The 21,664-nt window shown below is 35.1% G+C and overlaps 1 protein-coding gene across 4 annotated transcripts in view; it reads right to left on the reverse strand.

The window, feature by feature from the left end:
• sgip1a (SH3GL interacting endocytic adaptor 1a) overlaps window positions 1-21,664 on the reverse strand; it is a 106,452-nt gene that overhangs the window by 6,592 nt on the left and 78,196 nt on the right. For all 4 annotated transcript variants that reach the window (XM_073815147.1, XM_073815149.1, XM_065239988.2 and 1 more), the window contains 7 exons: window positions 10,872-10,996; window positions 10,132-10,285; window positions 8,131-8,190; window positions 4,932-4,991; window positions 2,534-2,645; window positions 1,479-1,634; window positions 521-656 (listed from right to left, as the gene is read on the reverse strand). In XM_073815147.1, coding sequence (XP_073671248.1) covers window positions 521-656; window positions 1,479-1,634; window positions 2,534-2,645; window positions 4,932-4,991; window positions 8,131-8,190; window positions 10,132-10,285; window positions 10,872-10,996 — 803 coding nt within the window. The remainder of the gene's footprint in view (window positions 1-520; window positions 657-1,478; window positions 1,635-2,533; window positions 2,646-4,931; window positions 4,992-8,130; window positions 8,191-10,131; window positions 10,286-10,871; window positions 10,997-21,664) is intronic.

A 21,664-nucleotide genomic window follows, 5' to 3' on the forward strand; every position in this document is an offset into this window, starting at 1 on the left:
CTGGGGGACACGCTGAAACTCAAACGTCGTTTGGAAAACTAATCCCGTCCGAATAGTGCTAATATTAGTTTGCGTCAATATAAACTCATAATTACTCCCGCTCGGGTTTCAATGACAGCAGAGAGACTCGCCCACCGTCTCACAGACCACCCCCTCAAAGTATTCAGGACAGAAGCGGTCGAAAGTGGACAAAAGAAACTGATTTAAATACCAGGTGTAAACGTAATGATCCACGGTCCACTTGTGATCCGATCAATGAAAACACACCTTAATACCAAGTGTAAACAGCCCCATAGACAAATTTATACATAGCTATCTTTTTTCAAAGTTGAGATAAAAACATAGTAAAATATTGAAAAACGGTGGTGTTTTCCTTTAAGAATATAAAAACTGTATGATTAATAAATGGTGTTGGGTCATCACTTGATATAAGGTTTAAAACCCAGAGCCTAAAGATGTAAGATATGTACATAAATACTATGCTTATACCTCTATGCCCATGGTGGTTTAAAGTTCTCACCTGATATTTCAGCATGTCTACATTGTAGTATGTTGCTTGTGGTTTCTGTTCTGCCACCTTCTTTAAATGGGTCATCAGGTTTGGCATATTCACCCAGAACTCTTTTGAGTTTGGATTAGACTGCGTGGTGTCACTACTGCAAGACATTGAAAACACATTTAATCTTCAGATCATGCTTGACTGATTTATTAACACATATCCAAAACACCAATGTAAAACACAAGCAACAATTTTAGGTCTTATAGAGACCCCCTCCAGTCAGTGAATACTGAACAATGCTCTGCCCCTCCAAAAGTATTGATTAGTCATATATGAGTCACTTTCAGCTGACTGCATAGGCTGTGAATCATGAGGTAAGAGACTGGAGTCATTCTTAATGTAGGTGTGATACACTTTTAAGTTATACAAATATTATTTTTAACTCATGGTAATATCCGTTACAAACGCTCCTTCACTTGTTAACTGGTTTCCTTACCAACAGTTCAGTAACAAAGTAAATAAGTAACAATTAATAAGAAAAACTATACAAGCTTAAAGGGATAGTTCACCCAAAAATGAAAACTGTCATCATTTACTCACCCTCATGTTGCTACAAGCCTGTATAAATGACATTGTTGTGATGAACACAAAGGAAGATATTTTGAGAAATGTTTGTAATCAAACCATTCGTGGACCCCATTCACTTCCATAGAAGGAAAAATAATGGGGTCCACGAATGGTTACAATCATTTCTCAAAATATCTTCCTTTGTGTTCATCAGAACAAATACATTTATCTATCTCTGTAACACTTCGGCTTTTTGCCTTTAAGATTAAATTATTGAGTGAAATTTGAAATATTGCTGAGATGAAGTGATAATAATCAAGTTTTTGTTACTGTTTGAAGTTTGCAGTCATGAATAAATTTGAAGAGGTGTGCGAAGGTTTGGCTGATGTTAATGGTGGATGAATGTTATTACCAGCACAGTAACTGAGGGTTTGGGAGGACGTGCTCCAGTCGACTGTAGTTGGTTATGCTGAAGGTTAGCACAGCAGGCGAGGGGTTATTCGCAAAATGCCGAGTGATCCCTGCCGGGAAGGACAACACCATCTCTCCAGTGATCTTCACCACACACCTTAAAAAGCAACATACATAAGTTTAATGCGTGTGAAACAACTTTAGAAACAGAACAATCAAGACATCAGCGAGAGTGATACAGAAAGAAAAAGAGTAGAAATAATGTGAGACAAAAATGCTTTGGATGAACCAATAGTGGTAAATAAGGATAAATTTGGTTGAAAACATTTAGCTAAATTACTTATTTCCTATTGGTTGGATGCCTGATGAAGATCATATGATCGAAACGTTGCTAATAAAGAGATTTTGATACGTTTTTGCAAGAAGATAGTGTGCGGGATTTTCTGAGTTTGTGTCTATATCAGTGGCGTCCTGTGACTTCTTTTTCGAGGCAATCGATGCGAAATGTGTCACAACATGTATGTAGTCCGTCATGTGTGTGGTTCATAATTTCAAAATATGTGTTCTGCGCGTCGAGTGATCTTATGTGCACCACGTGTCTTGTCAAAATAAATGCCAGCTGCAGACGCATCTAAAGGGTTTATGATAAAAAAAAGATGCTTACGTTTGCAAAATAGTCGCATAATTTCATGCGTAATCAGAGTTTACTGTTAAGGGAGTGTCTTGCATGTATTTTGCGAACGTGTGCGTCTCTTTTATCATAAACGGTTTTGACGCGTGTGCAGCAAGCACTTATTTTGACTAAACACGTGATGCACATACTGTTTTCGAATACTATTAATTGGGACATACTACTCACCTAGCCTACTGCTTTTTGCCTGCTATATAGTATGGCATTTTTTGAGTGTAAGTTATGTAAAGTGAAAATTGATATTGCAAAATAATCTTCAGAATGAATCGCTTCACGGGGAGGTCACGATTGTAATAAAAGAAAAAATCGTTTTATATGTTTTATTTGTGCAAATAAACACTTGTGTGCGTATGTGGTTGACGTACTTATTAGGGTCAGCTCCTTTGAAGTAGGCACTCACTGTCTCTGTAAAAGCTGCCGCTACAGGCAGTGTGTCCTGGGCTCCCATGGTGAGGGGACTGGGCCCTCGAGAGCAGCCTGACAGAACACAAACAACACGAGAAAAGAGTCAGGACATGTTCATTTGGTCAGACACTAACAGAGATCAAACAGAGCCAAATGCATGGAGGACGAGTTAGAAAGAATGAGAGAAATGGAAACAAAACACCTCAGATTGTGAGACACAGAGATACAAGAGGAAACAGTGGCTGACGAAACTCCTTTTTTCTTTCTTTTCCAAAACTTTCCTGACAATCATAAGATTTACCTTTTCAAAGCATGAGTAACAAAACACAAGGCAAATAGTTCAATTAGGGAATAAACACCCTGATTATTTATTCGATCTCTTAAGAGTGATTTACACTACACCTCTCTAACGTCTATGCTTTTCTTTTCTGTTGGTACAAAAACATAGTATGGAGAGGGAGGGAATCTAAAGATGTACTGGTTGTGACATTATGTAATGGCAAATGCTTAGCTTATGAATATAACATTATTATCATAAAGTCCCTGTCAGATATTAAATGTGTTCTTGGGTTGTTGCACCACAGAAATTTTTTTATTAACTTCCTGACCCAATTTGAAATCTGTAAAAAATGTGTAAGAAAATAAAACAAGTTATCAAAATCTTGGAAATCTTGTCCGCCAGTGGCGTTGAAACACACATATTCATGGGAAGGCTGCCGTCTCTCTCAACTTTTAAATACAGCTACAATCTGAATGGATGCTTGCATTTGTTTAATGGGCGGGGCCATGCGCGATGGCTTAAGTGTGCACCCTACAGAAATAATAAAAACTGTTTTACGAACAATCTGCAATTCATTACTACATAGTTTACAGTTTTTTTTTACATGTTTCAGAAATAGTTTCTTAAATGTATGGGTTTAGAAACAATTTTCAAGATTGACTTTACAGAGATTTTAACTTATTCCCCACCAGCATTTTTTTTTTAAGATGCCTGCCAGCATTTTTTGTGATTTTCACCAAAGTTTCACAAAATGCCTTCCAGGAAAAATTTCTTCTATAAATATATAAACATACCAATATTTAAAATGACTCTCTGCTTTCAAACAAACAAACAAACAAAACAGGAAAAACATCTTAAATATGGGTAGGTTTCTTTAAAAATACCACATTTTGAGCAAAATATATATATTTGCATTTTTGTAAAGGAATTTTGTTAGAGATCAGATTCAGAATGATTATCAAAACATTTAAATTAAATTAATTAAATTAGTTTTTGCTTCAGTTTTTTTTATAAAATGGGTAATAGTGGAATTACAGATTACCAAAAAACTCATCAGGAAAGCGTCATTGTCAGGGAAATGTTTCCTCTTAATTGACGAGATAACTTGTCAATGGCGGGGAAAGAGTTAAAATCTGAAGAAAGAGTATTTGTTTAAGTCAAAACGGAAATGTAAAAATATTATTATAATCAGAAACATTATATAATTTCTAATTTAATTCCATTTTACATTACTATTCAATGTAAAAAAGTTTTATTATCAATTTGGATTTACAACTCATTTCAACTTTTATTTTTTATCTTTACTAGTGAGTTGCTGTAACTTATAAAATAAAATTGAATTAGCTTAACTTATTTTAACTTTCTTTTATATGTTACAGCAACTCATCACTTAGTCTCAGCTCCATCTGTTACTGTCAGGTCAGTAAATCAATGCATGAACCGGCAATAAAACATTACGCCTATTTGTCTAAAGATTCCCATCTTTCACACTGAAAACCATAATCATTAACAAATTCAGCAAAAAACTCCTAAACTCACTCCTAAAAATGTCTTCCCTATTATAAAAACATCCTTGATGTAAACCGAGGAAACAAAAAGTGGGGACAAAACCGGCTTTTATACAGTGATAATGGCACCTATGCTTCTTTAATGCCTGTGCTATGAATTTTGAATGCATTTCTATTAAATCAGAATAACAAGACCAACAAAGAACAAGTGTAAAATGAGAAACTGTTAAAGATGAAAGAGTAAAAGAAAACGATAGCAAATGAACACAGACAGCATGCAGATTCAAGCTGAAATACAGTGTTATGATCCAAGACCAGTGTGAAAATGAAAACCAAAGCACGAAACAACAAGAACAAGATGTATTAGTCAAAATATGATGACCCTGAAAGAAAAGACAAGCTGCCCGAAAGCAACAATGAACAACAGGATGGCAAACCAAATATAAAGAGCAAAGCAGATGTTGTGACGTTGTGAAGCAGATGAATGATGGAGGAGTGCATGAGAGAAAGGGGATTAGATGAGACTTGAGTGTACACGCGCTACGTCCTTAGACATAAACCTCGACTTACCTTCAAATGTTAAATAAAACTTGCCTCTGTCAAACCAAACGAGGGAGGGCTGGTCTGTCTCTGTGTTGGAGGGAGGGGGTATAAGGTTTGGGGTGGGGGAGTGAGGAGAGGCCGGGAAGGAGAAGGGGAAGAGAAGGACAGTAGCGTGAGTCACACACAGGTCCATCATACGGCACAGTGAAGGGGGCAGAGGTCAACGATGTGGTCACAAACACTTCAGATGGGCATGACTATGATGTGTGAAACATTCATATGTGTTGCAGAGCACATGGATCAATCACAAAAACACACTGACAATTCAAGACTTCAAAGGTTTCTTGGTAAATACACTAAGAATGACGGAAAATTTAAAGTTGGGATTTTCTAGGCCGATATGAATAGGCACTATACTCTCATTACGGATTTTGCTGCCGTACCATAGGTGCAGCAATGGTGCAATGATATTACACAGAGCCCGAAAATAGTCCCCAGCTATTGAAAGTTACCCAGGGGATTTTTTTGGGGGGCAACTTTTAATTTTCAGTCAGTCTTAGTACACGATGTAACTACAGAAGAGTCAAGTTTTAAAAATATCAAAACTCTTTGGTTATTTTTTAGCGTGATGCTAATGGTGTAATCAGATTCAATGGATTATGCTAAGCTATGCTAAAAGTGGTACCGCGCCAGACCCGGAGATCAGCTGAATGGATTCCAAAACAGCAAAACTCAATTGTTTATCTCTAGGGGAGCTGGAAAATTAGCATATTTACAAAAAAAAAACAGTGGAGTGTCCCTTTAAAGACCAAAATAAAATCAAAATTTAAATGGTCAAAATAAAACATTGCATTTTTAAGTAACAATTTGACCCCTAAAAATCTTCAGTTTGCTTTGTGAAAAACATTTTATGTATATTTCTTTATACAACATATAAAGAAGGAATTATGGACAACAGAGGGCAGTAATGAGTGAGACAACAGGAGTAAAGCTATTGTCACAGCATATTTAAAAAAATGCTAGATGCACTAGACAAAACGAGGATAAAAGAAAAAAGCGATTTAAATGATTATGAATGATTAAACTGAATAAGGCAGTGAGAATTTTCCATGTGTTCGCTTGGCTGCAAACCTGATGTTCTGTATGGTTTGAACAAAAAACTAAGTTATGCATTCCACCTGCGAGAACCTAAAGTATGTGACAGTAAAATTCAACTTTTGCAACATGGATAATTTGATGTTTGAAATGCTTTCATCCAGGTGCAATGTCTAAGTGCTCTCCACTCAAACTAGATGGTGTCGAGCATACTGATCAGTTCTGCTGCCTCTTGGGCCAAATTCCAGACCTCACTTCAAACACTGAGAGGCTGTGTGTGTGTCAGTACGTCTGATCTTTTCAAGTGGGATGATGGCACTTTTCACACAGTCCACAGCCACACAGATGTTTTTCAGGCAATGAAAGACTTTCCTGTTCCTGGTTCTTGAAGTCAGTGCAGATTTAAAATGTGGGATGTTGCCTGTGTGTTACTGGCAGAGCCAGATCTCTTACATGCAAAAAATGTCTTTCACAGACGTAAAGAGCATGGTTGCTCTCTATAGACATTGCTTTAAAGGGGACATTTCACAAGACTTTTGTAAGACGTTAAATAATATTCCTCAGAGTACGTATGTGAAGTTCTAGCTCAAAATACCATATAGATAATTTATTATAGCATATTAAAATTGCCACTTTGTAGGTGTGTGCAAAAAAGTGATGTTTTTAAATGCAAATGAATTGATATCTGCACTAAATGGCAGTGTCGTGGTTGGATAGTGCAGATTAAGGGGTGGTATTATCCCCTTCTGACATCACAAAGGGAGCCACATTTCAATGACCTATTTTTTACATGCTTGCATAGAATGGTTTCCCAAAACTAAGTTACTACACTTTGTAGGTTGATACAAACAATAGAGACCAAATTATAGCACTTAAACATGGAATTTTTCATGATATGTCCCCTTTAATAGCTCTACTGTATATTAAAAATCAACTGCTAACCACAAGCTACACTAATCTTGTTACACTACGCTTATTATTTGCTTCTTAGAAAAAATGTGAAAAATGTTGGTAAAAATATCTATGAATGAGCTAACTGGCACTATGGGTAATGCAGAGTCGTATAATAACAGAGTTACGAAACGCTTTGATCTCGCCGTCGCGCGGTCACGTGGTTCATGTAACGTTCTACAGTTCCAAACCAAGCAGGGCTGTCAATCTGTTTGCATAGGTTTTGAGCTATTTTAGGTAAATATAAGCTTGTAATGGGAATTGATCACTATACTTACTATGTTTATAACGTTTTTTTACTAGGGAGTGATGGAAATACAGTAAATCAGTTATAAACAGTTAATTGTGACCCAAAGATAACTGTGGTTATCTATACCAACTACAGCAACACAGTTTATCTTTTATTTTTGTAGCAAAATATGGCTATATAAATGGCTATCAATCTGCTAAAAACATAATTCCTACACTTTTACTATATTAAAATTACAAAAAAAGATCGCCAACGCGGTTATTTGTAACAGTCAAGCATAACAGAAACACACTTAATTCATATTTAATTGTATTTATAGTACACATTAAATGTTAATATAATTATACATGATTTTCGAGGATACATCACTCGTATTACTTACCAAACACAAGAAACACATAGCAGCATTGTGAAGCAGTGTGACTTTCTTATAAGGCATTTAGCTTGTCGCTGTTGCCCCCTAGTGTTACTCATAATATATAAAAAAGATAAGTATAAAGTAGATGGCCACCAGTAATAAAATATTAAACCATTAAATCTATATTATTCACACATTATACACAACTCATTAAAATATAAAATTTTTACTAGTTATTATTAACGATAATCATTACCTACAGCAGAGTTCATAAAATATCACTGACTATATTAATGAAATGTCCGAAAATGTAAAGAGAAACGGTAATTTCATCGATTTACCAGCAGGTGCCATTGAAATGAATGGGCTTCAGTGCTGCGTTTGGAACTATGCGTCACTACCGGTCACTACATGAAACGCTGTTACTTCCGCATTCCATTCTTACAACGGACGTCTATGTGAGTGTCGTAACTCTATTATTATACGACTCTGGGGTAATGTAACAGTTTGTTACATTTTTGAATGATCGGTTTCCATCCCATCCATTAATTTAGGAAGGGTTCATAGCATACCTGCTGGCATGTCTGCCCGTCTCTCAAAGTTGGGAAGTTTGTCTATAAAAGCATCATCTTCTGACATCAGACAATTACGTCAGCCCAAAAGACAGGACGAGACGACAAAACACAAACAAAAAATAAACGTAATTCAAAGCAAAAGACAAATAATTTGAAAGAAAATAATCAGTCTTTAAACTCAGGCATCACAATGGACACACAGCACACATTGAACATGCTAAAAAGACAGCAACTAAAAAGAAATGTAATGGTTAAAAGTCAATGGAAGCAGACAGACAAACAAACAAACAAAATGTTGGAATAGCAAAAGCAGCAGATAGACCTACAGTATACTTATTAAATGAAACTCTTAAAATTTACATAAGTAATTTTCAAGCTTTTGCTGCTAAGGGAAATACAACTACTGAAAATGTGTCTGTCTAGCATAAAGAATAGTCCTTTGGCATCAATAAAATAACAAAAAAGTCCAGAAAAGACAATTATCTTATTATGTTTGCAAGTTATCAATTTGATATTAAGATATTTTGATTTAACTATCCTGATACAAACCTAATATTTTTAGAACTTATCTCCCATAAAACATATCTCCTTCAAGTTTTTCTAAAATATACGGTATTAAAGTAATTCTTTTTAAAATATAAACATCCATACAGATTCACATGTGACCCTTCGCCGGTAGTTTGACTGACCTTGACCAATCATAACACTGATATTTTGTAAATCTTGTGTTTTATTCTTTTTATCACATTTAAAATTAATTTAATAAAATCTTTTTAATTGCTATTTTAAATATTTTTTTTTTTGCTTATTAATTGTGAAAATATCTCATATATCTTTTTTAAATAATAAAAAATTCAAAATAAGATACTTTGGCATTATTTTGTGTTCGAAACTTTTCCTATAAAAATTCACAAATATCAGTAGTTGTTGGGATGTTAGGATAATTATAAAACTTTTGTCCAACAATTTGGATGTTTTCAAATATCAAGGAAGCACAGCCGCAAGCGTGGGCCTGTTCGGCATGCTATAAATGCCCCAAAGAAATAAAAAAGACATTTAGCAAATAATTCTAATAATTTAGCTGATAATTTTAGTTTTCATAAATGTAGGCTAAGCTTGTCTATAATTGTTTTTGTAAACAACAATGGTGGTGCCGAATACACACAGAATCCTAGTTTTCTCATCTACTTTGTACTTCGTGATCAACAAACAAACAAAAACAAATAATACTTTTGATGGCATTGATAAACTTGTGTTCGTTTTTTGTGGCGGGGAAGAAACGTAAGCAATCAAAATCGGATCATTTATGTGAGAGGCAATCGGGCGAAAGTAAAATGCTGGCTGCTGCTTTTTCTCACCCGACAGCATGAAGCTTCTGTCATGCTCAAAAAAGTCAAAAAATTCAGCGACAACGTCCCAAGGATGACAGCAGCAATGACAGTGTTCTTAATATGACAAAGTGTTTTGATTAATGCCATTAATGTTTATTTTTTTATCACTGTATACCACGAATCAACTAAATGAATATAACATGGCAAAGATGAATGCACATTTATATATTGATTCAATAGATTTATAGCATTTTGAAAAAAAACAACTGTCATGGATTTATTGCATTTTGCAGAAAAAATCATAAGTATTTATAAATAAATCTTTAAAAATCAAATTATGGATTTGAATTTTTAATGTTATTTATAACCTAAAGATGCTTTGTGAAAGTTTGTAACAGAAAATTGTGGTTTTCATCTTGTCAATCAAAATGGACATAAATTTAACTTCTGTCTATTTTAATCTAAACTGCGTTATCACCATACTGACCATAGTGATTTACTGACATTTACAGCACATTCAGAGCAATAAATGCATAAAACTAAGCACGACTGGGCCTTGACGGATGACTGAATTCTAGCTACAGCAGATGAGACGATTTCAATAGCAAACACACAAAAGCAGAGCAGCATGGCAAAGCAGAGAGAATGATGGGAAATGGAGTCACACCTGACACAGACACGGAGAGCTCTTTACCGACTGTAGGTGTGGTGGCAGCGCTCAGTGAGTTGGTTGAGGATATGGAAGAGGTACTCTCCGCCCGAGCCAGGGGAGCCAATGGAGGGGGACTCGCCGAGTGTACAGGGGGGCTGAATGGCCGATTCTGACAGGAGATGCAGAGAAAAATAAAATAAACGGGAGGTTTAGTAAAGAGAATGGGTTTGTCATTTACACTAAGCAACCTCTATTCCTCGCGCGTTTTTTCTTTTTCAATAATATTTATCTGACATGCAGTCAGTCATTTTGTCATTTTTTAGGAAGTAAAAATGGCAGGCTTTATTGTAAATGGAAGAATAGCCTACATGATCAGTGTTATCTCAAAAAAGGATTTCCAAATATGCAAGAAAAGGTTTGTACTTTAAAAATATTTTTTTGTCGCATTGTCGTCCCATTTATAGGAGCATATTACTAAGGCACTCAAAACAATATTGCGCCATAGACTTTAGAGCAGGTTTAAGTTGTTCAATGGCGTAGTCTATTTTAGTTGCCTCAAAACAGCAACGCGCCAACAATGCGCCTAAACACACCTCACTTTCAGACCACAATGCCCATGGCCGCAAAAATGGGTGGAAATGCATTTGCTTTTTAAACAACGTGGCGCTTCATCGCGCCGGGTGTATGATCATATGGCCCATAGTTTTACAAGCTATATGAAAGTATTAATGTTTTCAATGGTAGGTAACACGTACCACATCTCCTACGCTTGGTTTCCCAGGAGGCAGTTTGGGTCGTGATGGTGGCCTTGGTGGTGGAGGGGGAGGAGGGGAGCTGCTGGTAGCCAATGGTGTTGAGGGACGTGGAGGGGAGGAGGAGCCTGTGGATCAAAACAGCCCATTAAAGCAAAGCCGGTCAAAAATAACATTCAAAGCCATTCAAGACTCAATCCTGACCATCAAATACACATTCAAGAAGGTGATCATCATCAGGTAAATCATTTCACATATACGACCAAGCTAAAGACTGAAAAGCATTGTTCTAATACTTAAATAAACATATTTTGGTGACATGGATGAGCTCTGGAGATGTGTCTTTGGCACTTTTTGTGCTGATCCCCCAGTTCCCGCACTAGAAAAGCTTGGACAGTACTACCCAACTAAGTCTGGGTGATTAAACATGTTCGCAAGTCTTGTGATGACTGCTAAATGTGCAAGATATGCTTTGTGAACCTGACTGGTGGGCAAAATAATGCATTTCTATTCTTGGAACATGCATATGGAAAATCAATGGTTAGTCAATCATCACCTCATTTTGATCATTACCCAGACATTAGTATTCATGTACATGGATATTTATAACTTAAGTCGAAGAAGTTGACAGAAAACCACTACGGCCTTGTGAATGATGTACATGCAAGAATGTAAATATGTCTATATTTAGAAATAACTTGGCAAAAAGTTGTTATATACAGTAATGTACACTTGAGTCTCCTCTGTAAAAAAAACATAAAATGATGATAGAAGCAGATTCACATGAAATGCAGATCTAACTAAATTATTTGTATATCCAATATGCAGTCTTTTTCAAGCCTGCTCATTACCTTAGTGTTCATTTAAAGTGCAACTATTTCATTGCTAAAAACAGTGTTATTTTGTGTTTTTGGTTTAATACAGATGTGGCCTTTAAAAATGCGCGTCTCTGAGACCAGAATGCCGCGGAGACTTCCGAAATTCTGCGAGATCCCGCAAAAGGGGGGTTCGGTGGGGGACGCAGGAAATATAAAAACCTGTAGAGGGCAGGCGTGTTTCTTGTAGGCCATACTGACGACAATGTGTGTGCTCGACTTCATGCTGAGCGTATACTGTATGATATTGAAGTAACATGACACGGACTTTGATGTCATACAAATGCATGCTTTTTGGCAAACATTTTGTTGGCGAAGTTTTCTTTTGCCAGTTACATAAACAGTCACATATTCTTCATAAAAATCCGACTCAAACGCGGATCATTTGTCTTATTTTTTCCGTGTACTTACAGTAGAAGAGACGTGATGTATGATAATCGAGTCTTATAACAAAATAATTCGCGAAGACCTTTGAAGAGACCGAGCGCATTTACGCAATATCATTAACTAGTTTATCTAATTTTACATTTAGTTCATTTTTGCATCTGAACGTTTTAATAGCTTTAACATGGTTGTGGTGCGCTTTTCTGCATTACTGAACAGTAGGCTACTTTTTATATGTTTCCCTTTACATGGTATGAAACACGATAAAAAGTATGCATTGGTGTTTAATACATTTCACTGAGAATTTGTATAATATGTTATACTTTTGTACTAAGGAAATAAAATCATATTGTGAGTGTAAATATTCATAAATTCGAGGAGTTTCTGATGTGTTTGTCATCGGCAAAATGCGCAGTTTCTTTGTTGCTGATTAAAAACCGTTGGCTATGTGATTGTTTAAAATTGACATTTTTTCTACTTATTATTAATTTATTTTTTGCCTACATTTACTCAAATAATATCAATGTGAAAATATAAGTAAATCATACTTCAAGTTAGGCGTAAAACTTACACATTTTTGATGTCAAATAGAAATAATAATAATTTGAAATATGCAATTATTACAGTTTTAAAAACTTAAATATATTACTCTGACCTTTTTAAATATATTGACTAAAATAATCTGTAAATGTAATACTTATATTATTAAGGCGTATACATCAAATAATATATGTACATTTTACACAAAATATCTGTTCTATTTTTAGTAATTTATTTTCCAACTAAAAAAATCGCATAACTGCATTAAGAGATTTTATTAAGTTACTTTAATCATTTATTTTAGAGATATTTACAAAGCCACTGAATCATTTTTAACAGTGTGTACATTATGACCTTATTATTAAATGCATATAAATAAAAATATGTAAAACTAAATAAAAAAGATATCATACACGGACTGTATGTAAGCATACGTTTTCTTGTTCGGTGCACGTGGGTTTAAATGCCGTTTTTCTAAAGAAGAATTTTAAAACTTTATTGGTGGTAGTTGAGAAGAATTCCTTTTTCCATTTCTAAATCATTTTGAGCGCAATATAAATATATCATATTGTTATTCTTATTATATAAGAATACGCAATTTTTACAAACTTTTTAACATATAGAAAATACACGTTAAGCATGTTGTGTGTATTTCCTAATTACAAGCTTTTGATGAAATTGCACCAAAACTAAACGTGCATAAAAACATAAAAAAGTCATTTAAATAAGCGAAAAAATATTTTTTATGAGCTCAAAAATTTGAATATAATGTGCTATTGCTGAAAATTGCCCATCTCTAAAGGAGAATATTCATCTTTAAAGTTTAAGAAACAAAAAAGTACTGATAAGCATTCTCAAACATATATATTCTGTAAGCACTCATTTATCCATAATGATGTAATTTATTTTTTAATAACATATTGTCGCTGTCGGGCAAAGATACTCTCTGGACACCAAGACCATGTCTATGGGTTCAAGAATAACAGAATATTGGCCATTTGAAACTCGAAAGTCATCACTTTATTTTGTCCCATTGTTTTCCATTTTGCGTGTGGTAAAACTCCTGTGCGCGTCGTTCAAATTCATTGAAATTTCGTACACTTGTAGTTTAGCAAGTATGTATAATAGGCTACAATCAGTCTGCACATCGTCTGAGGAAATCCGAAGTTGCGTCGAGGGAAACCAAGCTGACAGCCGCGACAGCAGAGATTGTCACGTACCTACAGAAGGGTATTGGAAAAAGCTTGCATCTGACCTGCAGCGATATCATTCTGGCTTGTTGGGATGTCAGCCAGCGAGAGTCATCTGATTCTGACCTTGTTCTTTTACTCCTTAGAGTCTAAAACCAGGAGGGCATATTAAGTATTCATTTGTATTTTCATTTTAACAGAGCAGCTATGGTTGCGCGTTTCACACACCTCTCCAAACCACGTTGTTAACACTATGCTTGTTCGACTTCATGCGGCGCCGCAAGAACCGACAGCCGGATGACGTCAGAGTACCGCGAGAATGATTCAAGAAATCATATTTCGCCTCGCTCTCGCGATACTGTGACGTCTTCTGGCTGTCGATTCTCGGGGCGCCGCATGAAGTCGAACAAGCCTATTGACAGCAGCAAAAGCTACGCATGCGCTTTTAACTTGTAAAACTCAAAGGTGAATGGGTAATGTAGTCTCTGCTCTCGGTGGGACGAATTAGGTAGCTTGCATTGTGAAGGGCGCTTTGAAAAGCGGCAGCGCAGCCAAATAATTAAATTAAGCCTCTGATTTAAACAGATGTGCAAACGAGCGTTCTGGTACGTTAGAAGTAGGTTCTGGGCGCAGGGAGAGATGGTGGTACGCTCAAGAGCTATATTTGGAAGTGGCGGTACTGGCCCACATTAAAGCACTGGCGGTAGCAAAGGTAGACGGCCCTTTGAAAAGCAAAAGAAAGCTGATAAAAATGAGAAACCTACACTGAAATAAATTGGAGTAGGATTTAGGCTACTTAACAAAATCTAAACATTTTTCACTCAGAAAATGCTAGTAAATATAAACAAAATTATCAGCAGCTTTAACTTTATTACTTTTTTAATTCACTCTTTGTTTCAGCGATGTTTATAAATGTACTATATTTTTGCATTTTGATTACAAACTGTTCTACACTGAAAAGAAACTAATGTAACCTGATTTAATCACGTAAAACATGAGTCTAAACACAAGCACCACTTTTCTGAATGATGATAATCACAAACATCCCAGAGTTTGTAAATCAATTGTTTGTAAAACATATTTAATGCTAACTTTACTTAAAAATTCAGAAAATATTTTTTACAGTGTATAAATAAAAAGACATGAAGGAAGTTAATTCCAAAATGTAATTAATTGCACATGGTTTAGCTGCTTGTTTTAGCAGCTACCAGTGACAGAGAGTCAAGAAATTAAAAACCACCCACCCCTAGGTCTGCCAATTCTTTGCCAACCCCCAATGCTAATCGATCACCTCATCAAAGAAAACCGGTTTATCCAGTTTTCACCAGCGTGTTGGGTTTTAATATCAACCTTTGCAGTTTCTTTGTTAGAATGTAATTTAAGCAAATAGGCCTAATACATAAGCTGTATGTTATTTTAAATGAATGTTTATAACTTATAAAATTAAGTGGATATCAGGTAACTTAATTTGACATATGTTGATATAACCTAGGCTCTTAAGTCCCACGCAATCGCCATGAGACACACGCATTTCTGTCAGTTCACACGCTCACACACCAAACCTTGTAAGCTATTTATCACGCTGAGAAGTAAAATAGAACTTTTCCTGCTATACAAATTAATAAAGGAGGTGCTGGTATACAGAGCATTTCTGTCGAGTTTAGCAGTACATTTTTTAGGTGTGGTCAACTTTACGCAGCGCCACAAGAACCGACAAGCAGATGACATCAGAGTACCGCGAGAAATAAAGCGGAGGAGGTTGGTTTTAAATCGCTCTCGCGGTACTCTGATGTCATCCACTCATGTTTGAGTCTGTATCAGATGAAAATACAGATTTTGAGGAACAACTTATTGTTTGGAGATTGTCAATGGACGTTTCTGAGTGGTATGTTTGTTTTTTCAGTGTAGACCTGCAAAACGCCAAATGCATAAAAATTAATTAATATGGTAATGTCTTAGCATGATATGTTTTCTAAAATGTTTAAAAATGAACAAATCAGTTGTGCGAAACTACACAGAATTTTTTTTTTATGAAACATATTCAATGGTTACAGTGCCTCATGGTGGGGTTTAACCCCTGGTTCAGTTTACCCCATCTGTTTCACTTTGCCCCACAGCCACCGTTCTGGGAAACTGCCTAGCTTAGTAATTCAGGCTAATCTTTAGCTAAATCATTCACATGGTTTTATACATAGCCTATCACAAATATTTATGGTATGAATATTTAGACCTGGATAAATCTACTTTAACATAACAGCCTTTATACCTGGTATGTATAAATTTTACTTTGATAGGATAAAAACTGTTTTTTTTTTTTGTTAAAAAAATCATACTTTAATCATAACTTTTTAATTTGTCCTTCTCTTTAACATATAAATTATGGTTGCTACCTGTATTTGTGGTCACACGGCTACAAATCTGTATGGTTGCCTAGATAAAGGGGGTGGGTCAACTTACCCACTGGCTCACTTTGCCCCACTCTCCCCTACTTGGTATTGAGAAACGGTGTTTATCGAAGCCGGAGCGCGAGCTACAAACTACAGAGCGAGTGCGCGGGTGCACAATGGTGAAAGAGCAACACACGATGTAAATAATTATACCAGTGCTCGCAGTACAGACGCTTTATATTTTAGCGTACTGCGTACCTTCACTTTCTTTTGCGTGCCACCACTTCTCATGTTGCTGGTACTTTGCCTTAAAGAGTCAAAGGGCGTTTCTATGTGGCGCTGCGCAGACAGGTCGGCAACGAAGACATCAAAGTACCGCGAGAGCAAGTCGAAATGTTACAAATGGTCCGACTTTACCTTTGCTCTCGCGGTACTCTGATGTCATACGCCGACCAGTCAGCGCCGCACCATTTAAAGTCGAAAAAATATTTTTGAAAAAAAATGCACTAATAAAGATATTAGACAAGTTTTTCATGAAAGGAAGAGAGTTACTCCAAGAGGAAAATTTTATTGGAATTCCATTCTAAGAGATGTAATTTGGTGTAAAGCATGGTTGCTGCCCTATAAATTTTGTATTTCAAATAAAGTGAGAGAAATTCATTTGAAGATATTACACAAAATATACCCAACTAATTTACTACTTTCTAAATTTATGGAAATTGGGAACGAATGTTCATTTTGTAATAATACTGAGGAGTCTTTATGTCATTTATTTTTTGATTGCCAAAATGTTCAGGCATTTTGGAATGAATGTTTTTCTGTCCTATCAACTAAAACTAACACAGTCATAACATTTAATATGAAAGATATTATTTGTTACTTTGAGAATGATGATAAAAACATTTACAATTTGGTAAATTTCTTCATTTTGTATGGCAAATTCTTTATTCATAAATGTAGATTGTTAAAATCTTATCCTTTACACCTGGTTTTCTTAAAAGAAATCACTCTTTTAATGAAGTCTCTTAAACTTGTTAAAAATGTAAAAGGTACATGTATTGTTAATGTCTATGAGTCTGTATTTGGCGTCCTGTGAATGTCTTCTATTTTATTTTTATAACTATTTTGTTATTCAACTTTGGAAGTTTCTATTTTGATGCCTGTTTTCTGTATTAATGTTCATATGTTCTCTAATAAAAAAAAAAAAAAAAAAAAAATTTAAAGTCGAACACACAAAGCGTCAAGGCAGGGCCGCTGGAAGTCATTTTGAACAGGGGGTGCTGTGAATTTTTTAACCAAAAAACCTATGAGCCTATAGGCCTATTTAAAATACATTTTAAAAATAAATACATTGAGATTTACTACTTTATTGTCATATACACTTCAGGGCACACAGCCAGGGTCTGAAACACACAGACATCATCAGTTCTCAGATGAATATGCGCTATTAATCAGAAGCAAAAATACTTATCCCAGGGGGAATTACTTTCGTTACAATTAGAGGTCGACCGATATGCTTTTTCTCTGGCCGATGCCGATGCCGATTTTTTTGAAATCAGGGCAGCCGATGGCCGATATGTTTGGCCGATTTTCTATATGTACATAATAATCAAAATGTTCTCATCATTATTAGCAGATATTTTAAATGCAAAAATGTCACTATTTAAGTCAAAGTATTTAAAAATATATGACTGGTCTTTCTGAAGAGTTTTACAACCTCCTCTGCACCATGCATTTATCAGACACAGATTATTACCTGACACTCTGCTGTCATCATCTTTGATCAGTTTTTTACCATGGCTTTTATTGCTTTGTAGGATAAAATCCTTATTTGGTAGACCTGATAAAATATTTATTCATCATAAAGTTAACATAGTAAATGTCTATGGTTTTTAGTTGAGACTGTTATTTAGGGCAAATCTTTTTAAACACATTTACATTCTCATTTCTGAGACGCTATAAGTGACTGATTGTGCTGACAGTGACGTCTTGTGAGTTTAGTGTTGGGACAGATCTGTTGTTTCAACCGTTCATTCAAACGAATCCGTTCAAAGGAGTCAGTTCGCGAATCGGACGCGCTGTGTTCTAATCCAGGCTGAACAGCGCAAAACTGTAAACAAAGTGTTACTGTAACAACACGAAAAACATTTCCTCGGTGGATATGATTTGGTCTTCCGACCTTTCGCCATCGGGTCAGTTTTGTTTTGAATAATAAAAGCAGGGAGACAGAAAGCGTGCGGGCGCGGCTCTTCTCTCTCTGTCACGCAAACAAAACTCATCATCACTCATTAATCACATGAAATGAGCCTAATCTTTGCACGGACAGTGCACCGCGAGACATAACCCCGTCGCGCTGTTGTACTGGCTGCTTAATTCGCGCGATCCCCATCATTTAGTAAAGCTGTTTGTGAACGAGGCATGGCTGCACACACACGAGACGGGAGCGAGCTGCTTGCAGCAAGAGGCAGGCAGCGTCACGAGCTCTACAACAGCGCTTAGGTGCCCGCAGATGCGCCTGCCTATTAATCGGCCTAATTTTGCAGCAAAATCGGCCAAAGCCGATTTTTTAAAATATGCCAAAAATCGGCCAATTAATCGGCCGGCCGATAAATCGGTCGACCTCTAGTTACAATTTACATACAACATATAATATTATAACAACATATAATATTAATTAAACTTCACAATTTTCAATGTCCATGCGGACGAACATATTTTACTTTCGTTTTTAAGTTAGAATCACACGACAGATGTAAAATATTCTCACATTAACATACCTAGTATATTTTTATATAGATCTTTTTTTTTACTAAATAGTACTATTACTGTCTTTTTTAAACTTATAAATAATTCATAATTTGAACAAAAATAATGATGGGTTTAGTTCTGATATTGTATACTTTTATAAAGAAATACATGGTGTATAATTACATTTTTAGAATAGGCTTTATATAAGGTTTGTACTGTAAAAATACTCTATTTGTTACAAACAAAAGATAAAGAATTTACAAACGTGTGGAGAGCCATTTCAGCACTTGGACAGCGAAATGTTTTTTTTAAAAGCATTACTTAAAATGTTTTCTCATCTCACCATATCTACAGGTGCAGAGTCATTATATACAATAAATCCGTTGGGTAGCATTTAAAAAAAAACATTTAAAAGTAGATGCATTTGTTTAAAGCAAAGCATTTATTTACTTAGCTACAGATGAAGCAGCTATTTGCGCCTTCTAACGTCTCATAATTGATCATCATTTATGTCCAAGAGACTCAATAATAATCTGTTACATTTTAATCCTTTAATTTTTCATATTAAAAAGCGTTTTTGTGCTGCTGCGCATCCATGTATGTAATAAACAAACCCGCGTTGTCATTCCGTTAATACGCATATTATCAATGCGCTCTTTACTCGCGCAGAAAAAACTCGCGTCGCGCATTGCGCCGGTTGTATAATAGAAATACAAAGTCTCTCATGAGCTAGAGGACGAATGTCCAGGGAGTTCAGTATTTCTGTGTGGGCATGCATCAGGGAAAGGTGTGTGAGTCTTTTCTGGGTCATGGTGCTGTACCAATGTCTTTAAAAGACGCAAGACAAAGAAAGTGCGCTCGGATGAGGCCACGGATAGGCACAGTAATGAAATTAAAATCCAAAATACACGTAATAACCTACGTGTGTCAAAAATAATTTCCTAAAATATTCATAAGTAATATATCAATTGTGCAAAATATTTTTACTTAAAAAAAATATATTTCTCGCTTTTCCGCGACCATGCGTCAAGGTCTGGAGGAAAAGGATACCCGCCCGGTGCCGATTGAGCATGTAAGCATATGTTTTCTTGTTCGCTCCACGCAACACGGGTTTAAACGCCGTTTTTTTTCTAAAGAATAATGTTTAAACTTTATTGGTGGTGGTTGAGAATAATTTATATTGCAGAATAATGTATATTGCATTTTAGCGCAATATAAATGTATCATATTGTTATTCTTAATATAAAAGAATACTAATATATTTTTTACAACATTTTTAACTTTAAAACATACATATAAAGATGCTTTGTACAATAGCTTTGCTTCTGACAACAATTTTCTGTAATAAATCAGTAAATCAATCACAAAATGTGTTGAAAGTGGCGAATAAAATGCTTGTCAATTCAAACAAAGGTGTATAAAACCGCTTTAATTAACAATAACTAAACTGTGCTCTTTTGCATACCTCTACTTTTCTCATGTCTTTCTTTATGCCACCTTTATCTTTTTAAAATCTTGCCACTTTTAGAAATAATTTGTTTGCATTTTTTGTATACTGCACACTTTATTTGCATCAACTATACCCATAATAACATTTTCTACGTTTTTCTTTCAATAAAAATAAACATATTTATTATTGTCTTAACTTAAAACTTTGTTTTTTAATTTATAAATTAGATTTTATATAAATAAGTTTTAAAAGTGTTGACTGCGAACGTCTGAGATAAGATATCTGGAAGGAATATACGCCTATAATATATGTACATTTTAAATTAAAATGTCTGTTCTATTTCTAGCAATTTATTTTGTTTTGACCAACTAAAAAATACATAAGTGACATTAAGAGATTTTATAAAGTTACTTTAATCCATTATTTTAGTAATATATTTACAAAGCCACTGAATATTTTTACTGTTATGAATAACGGCTGAAAGGATAAAAAAAAATCATAACACTGACTGCCTATATGCGCAAGAAAGGTATTATTAAAGTTTTAAATATGTAAAACTAAATAAAGATATCATATGCCCACTGTACAGTATGTAGGCCCATGTTTTCTTGTTCGCTCTGCGTGGGTTTAAACGCCGTATTTAAAGAATATTTTTTAAACTTTATTGGTGGTGGTTGAGAAGAATTCCTCTTTCCATATGTAAAGCAATTTAGCGCAATATACATGTGTCATATTATTGTTCTTAATATATTAAGAACAATAATACTACTATATTTTTACAACATTTTTAACTTTAAAACATGTATTTTTATACCACATGAATCTCTTTAAAATATTAATACTTTTAGAAAAACGGACATAATTATTAATATTATGAACAAACAATGAAACGGTGTCAAAATTCGACAACACAAATAATTAAGATATACATTGTAAATAGAGTTAAGTGTATTAGGCTCACACTAAATTCTTTGTTGCACTTAGTATAAATGCCCATTGCACGTACAGTCATCTTTATATATGTATGCGCTGTTATGCTGGCAAGAATTGGTTGACGTCACTTTGCTGTTTTAATAGAAATGTTAAATATTCAGCAATGCCCTTATTAACTTCTGGAAACAACCGCAATGACAACGCATATAAAAATGTAGTTTTTTATGCGCCACCTGGTGGATTTTCTGTGAAGCGAAACACATTAAGGGAAAAGGGAAAGTAGCCCCCC

Source organism: Paramisgurnus dabryanus, chromosome 7 (assembly GCF_030506205.2).
Source record: "Paramisgurnus dabryanus chromosome 7, PD_genome_1.1, whole genome shotgun sequence".
NCBI classification, from domain to species: domain Eukaryota; kingdom Metazoa; phylum Chordata; class Actinopteri; order Cypriniformes; family Cobitidae; genus Paramisgurnus; species Paramisgurnus dabryanus.